Source organism: Zingiber officinale, chromosome 2A (assembly GCF_018446385.1).
Source record: "Zingiber officinale cultivar Zhangliang chromosome 2A, Zo_v1.1, whole genome shotgun sequence".
Taxonomy (NCBI): domain Eukaryota; kingdom Viridiplantae; phylum Streptophyta; class Magnoliopsida; order Zingiberales; family Zingiberaceae; genus Zingiber; species Zingiber officinale.
Genome location: NC_055988.1, coordinates 165,402,005 through 165,413,827, shown reverse-complemented (window position 1 = coordinate 165,413,827; position 11,823 = coordinate 165,402,005). Strand labels below are relative to the sequence as shown.

At 35.1% G+C, this 11,823-nt stretch overlaps 1 protein-coding gene across 1 annotated transcript; it reads left to right on the top strand.

Moving 5' to 3' along the window:
- The first annotated feature begins 1,445 nt into the window (after window positions 1–1,445).
- LOC122043037 (protein TIC 22-like, chloroplastic) lies at window positions 1,446–7,525 on the top strand. The gene is made up of 7 exons (XM_042603480.1): window positions 1,446–2,048; window positions 2,259–2,333; window positions 4,564–4,620; window positions 6,686–6,745; window positions 6,830–6,910; window positions 7,014–7,049; window positions 7,127–7,525. The coding sequence occupies exons 1-7, from the start codon at window positions 1,527–1,529 to the stop codon at window positions 7,208–7,210; spliced, it is 915 nt and encodes a 304-aa protein (XP_042459414.1). The 5' UTR covers window positions 1,446–1,526; the 3' UTR covers window positions 7,211–7,525.
- The last annotated feature ends 4,298 nt before the right edge of the window (window positions 7,526–11,823 follow it).

Genomic DNA, 11,823 nt, shown 5'->3' with positions numbered 1-11,823 from the left:
TTGTTAGGATAAGAGTTGAAATTGTCAATTACAATAAAGCCTATTAATTAGGATCTAGTTTGACTACAATAAAACCTATTAATTAGGATCTAGTTTGATCTTTACCCTATGTGGATTGCTTTCTAAAATATTATCTCATTGTAAGGTTATATAAAGTCAATGGTCTATTGTTTTTTTTTAGAATAAAAAGAGTTTTTTATCTCTAACACCTTCACGTGTGTAGGTTCTTGTCGAAGCTTCGTTTGCTCACAGTAGCGGCGGGCGGTGCTAGAGGTGACAATAAGCGTCGGTAGCCGCTGCCACCACTATTTGCACAGAATAGCAATAATTGTGGGTAGTAGGCGGTGACAGCAGGGGAGAGGAAGAAGGAAGACGATGATTTCTTTTTTAAAACTATGATATTTTAATTGAAATTTTATTAAATTAAATCAATTTATCTTCTAGATATAGTTGAAATAAATTAAATTTACTTAATCTAAATCTAATAAAATTATTTTTAAAAAATTATAAATTAATAAAAAATTAAAATATTATCTGATTTTATTTATTTACAAAAAAAAATAAATACCATCGCGCACATCGTCCATTTGGGCGACTTTTATAATTTTTTTATTTAAATTGAGAGTATGGACAACTATACATGCTTAGGGGTGAATCGAGTCGAGCCAAGCCGAACTCTTGAATGTTTGAGCTTGGCTTGTTTATAATCAAGCCGAGCTCGAGCTTTATTTAATGAATATATTTATGACTCGCGAGCTTATTCGAATATTTATCGAGCCTGAACGAGCTTAATAAGTATAAATTATAAATTTAAATATTTATTAAAAATTAAATTATATATTTAGAGAAAATTATAATATTCTTATTAAAATTTATAAATTTATTCTAATAAATAAATTTAATATATTTGTCTTTAATTTTCATAAGTAGAGTGTAAAATATATAATTTAATATCAAAATTATTATTATTTTAATTTAAAAGTTGATTCATGAGCTTAAAGAACGTGTTCACGAGCTAACAAGCTGAGTATTGCGAAGCTTGAGCTTGATTTGTTTATCTTAATGAGCCTTATTAAACGAGCTCAAACGAGCTTTTATCGAATCGAGCTTCGAATAGCTCATGAGCGACTTGGTTCATTTACATCTCTATACATGCTTATAGATTGAACCAAAAATAATACGATACAATGTTACATCAAATTATATACTAAAATCTCTAAAAAAAAATAAAATTTTATTTAATCATCTAAATTAAACCAAACAACATGATTTCATTTCTTATGCATGACCAAACACGTCCTTAAAACCGACCACCAAGCCGCTATTGTTACCACGAATTGAATTGGATCGTCGATGCCTAATTTCAAAAATTCTTTCTAATCTGATCCATCCACGAGATTAACGGAGGGTTCAGATCACTCCTTTACGAATCCTCGCATAAAAGAAGGCCAAAGCCAAAAGCCATGCCGTCATTCGAAGAATTACACGCCGGCCGTTTCCACCTCCATCGAACGTCCGCATAAAAAATGTTCCCTTGGCCTAAACCCCCAAACCTCCCGCCGACGCTGACGCCGCCGCCGTCGTCGCGGTCGTCCTCGTCAATTCCCGGCGAACCGAATCCCTTCTTCCTCACCATTCAATCCCACCTCAACTCCCTCTTCTCCGACTCGTCTCCCCTCAGAATCCGCCTCCACTCCGCCGTCCAAACCCTCGCCGACCGAGCGCGGCAGTCCCTTCTCCACGGCCTCGCCTCTCCTTCTCCCTCATCGCCTGGCCCCTGGGCCAGTATTTCTCTCCCTGAAGACGCTCCCGCCCGAGACAAAACCCTGTCGATGGACGCCATCCAGGAGCGGCTCGCCGGGGTGCCCGTCTACGCACTCAGCAACGCCGAGGAGGACTTCGTTCTCGTGTCTGGCGTGCGCAGCGGCAAAAATTTGGGGCTCTTCTGCTTCAAGGAGGAGGACGCCGAGGCGCTGCTGGAGCAAATGAGATCCATGAATGTGGACATGCGGCAGGGAGCGAAGGTTGTCCCTGTGGCCCTCAATAAGGTGAGACGATTCTGGAATTTTTCATTTCTAGTTGTGTAGATTCTTTTGTTTTCACTGAAGAAAACATTTCCCCTCGTTTTCTTTGAAGCTGATACTTCTCCTTAATTTTATTTGTGCTCTGGAATTTCGTGCTGCCGTTTGCTTCAGGTGTATTGAAGTTCATCACTTCATTTTTTGTTTGGATGTTTGCCTGATTCGACAAGCTCGCAGGTTTTTCAGCTTAAGGTCGATGGAGTTGCCTTGAGGTTTCTACCTGATTCATCACAAATTGCAAACGCAATTAAGGTATGAACTTGCTCATCGTCGAAAAATAGTTCTTAGCTCGTTGGGAAGCAATGTAACCGGCCCTAGATTGTTTGGGAGAGAGTGTTATTGTTTCTCCTGTTTGTAATAATCAGGCAAGGAAACACAATTACTAGTAGTTGGCCGTTTTGTTTCCTACAAAATTATAGACATACTGGATATTTAATTTTGATCCTATATTTGTTAATTGTTTACTGGTTAAACTATTCAATTATTGCTATGATTGGAAGCCTGCTAGAACTCCATGACTAGGTGGTGGTTGTTCTGAAAGAATATTTTTTAGTCCTCTGGATCATAGGTGCTAACAATATTATGTTCTTCGGTGGCAAAGCTCAGTGTGCAACAGTTGAGAACCAACCTATTAGGAATATGTGTTTATATGTGCTGCGAAGTTCTTTAAACGCAAGATCCATGATTTAACATTTAACTGTGGGTAGCTAGAGATTTTACAGTCTCTCTCTCCATAGTTGTGAAAAGTGTGCGCCTAGCCAGGTGTAGCTAGGCACGCCATTTGTGCTTGGTAGTGACCCAGGTGCAATACTTGAAAGAAGAGCGCTTAAGCGCACGCCTTTCAAGAGGTAAGGCGCGCTTAAGGTGTGATTTTCCTTGCCTTATTGAAGTGATTTTTTTTTAAAACCCAACACATACCTTTAATTACTCTTTAAATTAATTAGGTTGCATGCATGAGGTAGATTTTTCTAGCATGACTTTTCCTCTCCCATGAAAAATAAACATCAACCTTTAATTATGTTGCGTACATACTACACATTTTTCTTGAGCGACACATTTTTCTTGCACGACTCTTTCTCTCCCCTAGAAAATGAACATCAACCTCCCTTGCAAACTTATTTCTCTTTGCATGACTCTTCAATATTTGAAGTTTGTTTTTTCTATAATTTGAAGTTTAATTTTGATTATGAAAATGAATTATTTCAATATTTGAGTGTCAGTGAATTTTATATTTACATTAATGTTTAATAGTCTATGGATTATAATTTTGTTAATGAAATATGCTGGCCGAAATTTCCTATATATGTTTGAATTGTATAAATTTATACCCAAAGCGTCTTTTACTTTGGTAAGGTGTGCACCTCACCTTGTGCCTAGCGACTCAAGCCCCATAGCACATATGCGCTTTTGAGCATCTCACGCCTTAAATAACTATGCTCTCATCCTTCATAAACATAGTTGGTGATCCTTGTTCCCTCTTTTGTATAAGCAATAATCTTCTCCCTCTCTTTGTCATGTCCCTCCCCATTTGCACTCATCGCGGACATAGACACTAACAAGTTTAACATTCACTTTCTTCCTTACCCAACAACAACTCTGGCATTCTCTCTCTTCACTTTCCTTTTATGTCCTCTCCACAAACCCAATCCAGCTCTTCCTTGGTAAAGTGATTCCCCAATGTCTCTATTTTATTCTCCTCCACTGATAGGGAAATGGACAAAACTCTATTATCTCAAAGATGTGATCCTTTGGGGCCAAGTCCATCAAACACATCTTGTGTAAAAAGATTTGGTTAAGCTGCAAATTAGCAAGACTTTAAGGTTTCAAAAGACGCATTCAAGCAATGTATAGTCAAACCCACTGCATAACACATATGCAGTATGCAAATGCATACAAGGTCTATATAAAATTTTAAAACATTTATATTGATACGTAAAGAATTTATTATTTGCAAAACAACTCTTTAAGTTGACACGTATAAGTTACAAACTATTAACTAGATATATTAAGTTTTCAAGCCAATTTGCTTAGTTTAAGTTATTTTTAATGAACTAAGGTTGTTTTATTGCATATGTAGATTACATATGTTGTATATGGTCCCTGCCAAAATCCACTTTAGCTTCTAAATGACCTTTTCTCCATTTCTCTACCATCTTCTGTTTTAGAATTTTATCAAACAGTTTATCGTTATTTAATGATGCTATCTTAAACTCTTCCGAACTTCCAAAGGAATATCTAGTAATCTGGGGCTAAACTATTAACTATGTATGAATTTCAACAAATTGTATCAGTCTACAATTTTTTTTAGCTACTATTATATTTTTTGTTGCGTTGACAAAATAAAGCTTTCTGGCTTTAATATTCTGGAAAGTAGCAAAATCTACAATGTCTGGGGATATGAATTTGCGTATATTTTTGTTTTATATATGATTGAAGATTGTTTCTTTTTCATTAGTCATGATCAATAGAATTTATATTTTAGGTGAAGGAGTATGAAGGGCATCCTGTATATGATTTTCCTGGTGTTCCTATCTTCCAGGTTTAAATTTTAATGCTTTCAACTAATGCCTTTTATGCTATCGTTATCAATGTGATATGGTAGATTTATGTATTATCTGGTGTTCCTATCTTCCAGGTATAAATTTTAATGCTCTCAACTGATGCCTTTTATGCTATCGTTATCAATGTGATATGGTAGATTTATGTATTATCTGGTGTTCCTATCTTTTTGCTGAGCCTTGATGATATTGACAACTTCATACCATGTTCAGACAATATGGAAGTTGTGGAATGATTTATGTCATTTCACACATCTTGTCATGACACAATAATAATGCTTTCCAAATTTAGTTTTGCAATCAATTTCCTTTTTTTCGTAATTTAGTCTTTGAGAATAAATGCAGATCTGCAGTTAAATTTGTGTAAATTAATTTTAATTTGCCTATTACTATTATCAGCCTCAAAACAACAACTTTGCATCCTCAATTACATGCCAGTTTATTCGGCCATACTATTTGCATCTTCAATGTTTTTGTGCAATGTACTTGTTATGATGCTTTTATCATTAAATCACAGGCTTATTTAGTATAATTGGAAAGAAGGCCTGTTTAAATTGTTTTGATTCCATTTTCATATTTTCCTTTAGATGGCATTCTGCACTTTGATGTTATATATTAACTAGCTAATTTTCAAAGTTACTTTAATTGAATCCTTGGGTCTCCACATGCAAAATTATTCTTAGTTTTTTTCTCCTCTAAAATCTTTTTCATACATTATTCATTAGTTTAGTTGCATTTAGGCAATACTAATATTTACATTTAGGTGCTTAACACTATCTCAAGCTAATGATATTTGAAAACAAAAAACCTAGCTTGTTACATGTATACCGGATCCTAGATCCTAGGACCTCTTAAGAATTTATTAGAAAATTAACTGATTGACACGTATGATGTCATAATTTGTTTGCATTGCTCCTTTTTGATGAAATGACGTTCAGTCTTTGTGTGGTTTGCCATTTCTCCAAATACTAGATTAGAACTATACGCATCACACTTTGGATATCACAGTGCAGTTTTCTAGGCCTTAAGAGTATGTCTCAACTTGTTCCTCATTTGTTTAAACTAGATAAACTCGTGTGTAGAGACTACCAAATCGAAGGAGAGAAGATGAGAATTTACCAAAGCATACTCTATGGGATTGCTTTAGACTCTATAGACATTGCATACTAGATCACTCTCCTCTTGAGCAACTAATCATCAGCTTGCTCTATGTATACTTCTTCCATGTGATTGTGACTAGCTGTGGAGAAAGGTATTCATAATATCTAACTGGTGAAGGGCTTATTGAAATATGAATGCTAAGGTGGAACAAACAGATTGAAGCGATCTTAGCCTTATAGGAAAAAGTATCTAAGCAAACCATTGCATAGACCTGAGTGCATTTTTTAGCTAGTAATTAAGCCTTCAACTAATCTATATGCCAATAATACCCATTTTAACCTACAATGCATTTGACCTTAATGTCTCTACTTGGAAGTGATTTAGTATTGAGAAGAGAGTGTGAATCCCCAGAAAAAAAATAAAGGTAAAATAGCTCGGTGATAAAAAAAAATTAGAATGAGAGGTAGAACAACTATGAATATCTTTCTAGAGAACACTAACAAGTCTAATTCAAAGGTTGGCTTAGAAGTAGAAGTAGAAGTAGATGTTATGTAAGCAACGAAATTTAGTGGTTGGTCCTGTTTTTAATGGTGGTGGGTAGCTTTAGTGTTGACGTTTCTATAGTGGAAGTAAATGCTATGTGGTACAATTTATGGGAATTTCACCATAAAGTCCTAACAAGAAATTTAGTGGTTTGCAAATGAAATCTAGTAGATTATAAACTCTCAACGAGAAAATAGAATTTATTATTATTAGTATTATTATTATTGTTATTATTACGTATATTGTTTTAAGTACACTTTATGGGAATTTCACCATTCCTCTAGTGTCTTCAACTTCAAAACCCAAAAAGCTTCTGAAATTTTGCTTGTTTTCAATCAAATGAAGCATTTTTTTTCCTTTCAATAATATTTTTGTATAATGGCCTATATTTTGTCCTTTTAGTCGAGGAGCTTGGTCTTGAAGAGTCAAGACAAGAAATATCGTCCAGCTTTCTTCAGAAAGGTGATCGGTTGTCACTCAATAATTTTCTCTGTTGTTTATAATTGTAGTCACTGTAAATTATTTAATCAACATACTGTTGTTAAGGAGGACCTAGACGACTCATTACGCAGAGCATCTCGACAGCAAAGGCGGTTAAATCCTGCTTTAAGGAAGGGAGACATTGAGGTACTCCGTACAACTTTGAGAGTAGTTTCGAATTAAAAGCCAACTTCTCAATCTTCCTATTTTCTTCTTCTGTGGATCGACCTTTCTGTGTGTTGACTTGAAGGTTTCAGTTCTAGAGGACATAATTGCTGCTATGAAGGTGAGTTTTCAGGTGGCATATTTCACAAAGCACTGTTGCTACCGACAAAGTCTCAGTACTCGCTATAACGTGTGCAGGAAAACTCATCGAAGTGGGATGACATAGTGTTCATTCCTCCCGGCTTCAACGTAGCTGTTGATCCTAATGAAGAAAACAAGTAAAAATGGAGTTGTTCTCCATCTGCTTGTTAAATCGTCCAGAGATCAATTGATATTGCCTTTCTACCATCAAACAAGTGATCAATTTTCGATAGACAATATTTCAATATTGATAGGATTATTGTGTCTTCTCTAGACAAATATCAACTATGGTTGCGCAGGTAAAGTCTATATGACCATTCACACAATTTCTATTATGGGTATCAACTAGGTGATCACCCTTTTTCTTTTTCTTTTTATATAATTCTATAATTGAGAGTGGTAGGTTAGATACACTTAATTTGAAGTAATTAGCCATGGTTCGCCGGAGTTTCTTCATCTTCCTCGGCATTCTTGTTGATGTCGGTATGCTTATCGGTCTGAACTTTGTAGTAGTTGACATACCAGTCGACGAACTTCTTGAGGCAGGCGGTGAGCTCGGTGGTCGGCCGGTAGCCGAACTCCTACTCCACCAGGCTGACATTGGCATGGGTGTATGCCACGCCGCCGTTCTGTGGTAGCGTCACTACGTTCTTGTTGGACGTGTGCGGTGACCGCACATGTTAAGAAGATGAAAGAAGGCTCCTCTTCATCTTCTGCCATTACGTGCAATTAGAGCAGAAGTTACCAATTGCTTTTCCTATATAAACGTCCAAGGCATTCAAAAGAAGAAGATGATCAATTCATCATCAGGTAAACAGAACATCAAAAAGGCAAGGGATTTGATTCGTGAACTTGCAAGGACAATTCAATTTGTAATCATTACAATAAGTACAAAGAACACAAGATCTTCATCGTGAAATCCACTATAAGTGTTTACCGTTTTCAGAATTCCTTTCATGCTATAGAATTAATAATGATATCAGAGCATTATGAGCTATAAAAACATGAAACTCTTGAAAACATACCTGTTCACTATTGGAGGTATCGTCGACGAAGTTTACTTTGTCGTGTTCTACGATCATTGAGAAATCGCAATTGTTCGCTCGATGCCAAGCGCTGGAAGAAAGGGCACGATAACTGTGCTGAGACGTAGCGATGCCCTTTCATCTCCGTCGTTGGGACTGTCATCGGCTAGCGACTGAGCCATAGACCGGCAACCGTGTTTGTCGTGGTAGAGATGGTCTCGGCCGCATCTAGCAATTCTGTATGCCTTAGGGGCTAACTATCGCTTCGGGTGGCTGGCAATCGCCTTTAGTGGTCGGAGAGTGTCAGAGATTGGGTTGGGAGGCCGACAATCGAGCATTGCTTTGAGGCTGGAGACCGAACTTTTGGCCAGCGATCGCGTTCGTCACAGCTGAGAAATCACAGTGTGGATAGAGAAAAGCAATCGTGGTCAACTCAGAACTTTGTTTTCCTACAAAACAAAGTGAGCATAAACCGAATAATAGTAGTAGCCATCTAAAACAGAATTAGATAATAGTATGCATGTACAATAAAGACAGTTATGACTGTTTTGATATCCACTTAGAAACCTTGTTGGTTTCTTTAGTTGGATCAACCCTTGAGATTTGTCCCAACTAGGATACAAATCTCACCACTCTACTCCAGGAGTTTACCTTAACGTACTCGCCAAACATCTAGTCCTCTAGGCATGTTTGGACTCAATCTGATTCTGCTTAGTGTCTGATCAACTTGATCTACTAAGATATTTCTGCAACCTTTCAGTTATACTTACTTGGAATTCACTCCTTTAAGACTTCCCATTACCTAGGATTACCTCTCCCTAGGATTTTTCTCTTGTCAAACATATGATCACATTGACTTGTTTGGACTTACTAGTCAATGTTGGTCCAAGTAGGTTAGCTAGAGAGGGGTGAAAAGAGAGTTAGACAAATCTCTTGCTTTTCGAACTCAGCAAAGACACAATATTAATTAAACACATAAACAAATAAGTAAAAGATTCATAGTTTACTTAGTTACAATTTAGATAGTTGTTAATCTAAAGTAATTGAAAAACTCTATTAAAATAACTCCTTCGTGAAGGCGAAGTAGTCTTTTACCGACTTTGAAAGCTCAAAAACTATTAAAGAAATGAATACATTGATTGATGAATAATTCCTAACTTCAGGGGTTTTTTATAGTCTTCTGGGAAAAGTTAATGTTATGCTGATATGGCTTAGAGGCGCCTCCAAAGACATGCAAGGCGCCTCTAAGTGGATAAAGTTTTATACACACAACAACGGTCACTTAACGATTCTGCTTTGTTGGAGGCACCTCGATACTATTTATCCTAGGTGCCTCAAGCAGGTTGGAGGTGCCTCAAGTCTCAAATGCGGGAGCTTTGCTGTCGAAGCTCGAGGTGCCTCCAAAGCCATTAGAGGTACCTCGAGCACTGTTCGTCCGAATGGTCAATTATAGTATTTATCATTCTTTTTCCCATGCTCGCTTGGGTGATACTTCGGTCGTTCGGAATTGAGCTCACCCTAACCCAACTTCGACCTTCTCCTCGAGTAAGCTTCTGCCCTGACTTCTCATCCCTTGGATGTGTTGTGCATGTTCCCTCTCGTCTACTGGTGTATTCTTCTGCAGCTTCTCATCTCTCGAAGAACCGAGCCCACCGACTTATTTATCGTGTCATCCTTCTCACTTGCCATATCTTCTGCTCGATTTCTCGTATTCTTAAGTTCCTGCACACTTAGACACAAGACATCAAAATAACATAAGACCTAACTTAACTCAATTGATCACATAAAACTAACTTGAGGTACTTACAATCTCTCCATTTTTGATGTGTATCAATCCAAGGTTAGGGTTAAACAAACAAGTAAAAATCAATTATAACTTAAATTTGATAATTAAATAGAATTATTTAAATTTCACATAAATAAATAGGCAATAAATAGAATTATTTAAATAATAATTAAATAAAACCTCCTCTTAAACCTAACATCTAATTATTCTTCCCCTTTTGATCCCATCCAAAATTAAGGAAAAATAAAAAACAATAGCATAAAAATATGAGAAAAATTGGAGGGTTTGGTTGCAAAGTTACTAAATTTCTATATTTTTACCGAAATAAATTTTCACGAAAATAATATTTAAGAAATAATTCTTATATTTGCCAAAAATAATTTTAAAAGTATTTTTAAATTATTTTAAATTCTGAAAAATGTTGTTAATGTTACACAGAAATATTTTGATCAGAATAAAAAATTTCACGAAAATACTATTTTCTTTCATAACCAAAATAAATATTTTGGAACAAAAATATGTATTTAAAAATTTACCGATTAAAATTATTTTTAGACTTTGAAAATGCTTGATAATTTTTCTAAAAAATATAAAATATAAGTTTATCCATATAAAAATTAAAATTTTCAATAATTTTCAATTATAAAACATGATTTTTAGTAAAAAAAAAATTATAATAATTAATATAACGGTTGAAAATGTTTGAAATATTTGTTATCAACAAAAAATATAATATTTTATTATAGAAAAATTGAGATGCTCAAAAATTAATTTTAGAAATAATTTTAATTTTAAAAATCCTATTTTTGTTAATAATTTTTTAAAAAATAATATAACTGTTTGAAATTTTTTCTCTTAGCAGATAATTTTTCCATTTTTGAAAAAAAAAACTTGGACAGAAAATCTGAACAAAAGGAGAACAGATCCTCTAAACCGTTTTTTACGATCCAAGGGATGACCTTTTTGCATGTATTGGTGAGGATGAATGGTCCCCATCTATTTTATAAGTGGAAGTCATTTATTCCACTAATACATGCAAAGGGGCCCTCCTCTGGACCGTAAAAAATGGTCCAGAGAATTTGGTCCCGAATAGAAGATCTACAAATTTAATTTTACTAAAAGTGTTAATAAATCAAAATGATTCAAATTTCTAACATACACATGAAATTATTTAACAATTAGTATAGATTTTGGTATTCTAAATAAGTTTCTACCTATTGAATTTATCCAGTATTTTATAAGAATATTATTTCTCACAATTTGACCTTTATGTTTCTTAAAATACCAATTAAATTTATTATAATTCCTAAAATTTGAACATACAAAATTTTCTAATAATCCTATCTTACCTTCTAAATTTGTATTTTTTTTAAGTTTATTAAGATCTTCTAACAAACATGTGTATTTCTTCTTTTCATTTATATATTTAGTCCTGATTTTACAAAATGATCTATTTAGTATTTGTACAACTTTATATAATTTATCATAGGAAAGGTTTCGTACCTTACTTACCATATCAGACTCGTACTTCGTGAAGACGAAGTATCGTCTTACAGTCTTTAAAATTTTAGAAATAGCTAGGAAGTTAAATACTATGATTGATGAATAATTCCTAACTCTAAGGGTTTATTTATAACCTCATAGAAAAAGTTACTATTACTTGGAAGTATCCTAGCACCTCTAAAGAGATCCAGGATGCCTCTTAAGAGGATAAAGTTTATCCTCTTCTCAAGGCTAATGTTCATTGGAGGCACCTCCAAGCTCCATGAGGGTGCCTCCAAGGGAGGCACAAGGGCACCTCTAAGCTCCTTTAGGGCATCTAGTTAACCTCTAATCGGTTAACTCTTCCTTATGCTTCTTTAGGTGATGTTCCAACCATCCGAAATTGAGTTCACCCAAACTCAACTCCAATCTTCTCCTCGAGTATGTTTCCTCCTTGGCTT

What these genes read in the sequence shown, in the direction of transcription:
- LOC122043037 (XM_042603480.1), top strand. Translation starts at nt 1,527, where the DNA reads ATGTTCCCTTGGCCTAAACCCCCAAACCTCCCGCCGACGCTGACGCCG. An exon ending in AAATTGCAAACGCAATTAAG is followed by an intron (nt 2,334 to 4,563) that starts GTATGAACTTGC and finishes TTTATATTTTAG; the next exon opens with GTGAAGGAGTATGAAGGGCA. An exon ending in ACATAATTGCTGCTATGAAG is followed by an intron (nt 7,050 to 7,126) that starts GTGAGTTTTCAG and finishes TAACGTGTGCAG; the next exon opens with GAAAACTCATCGAAGTGGGA.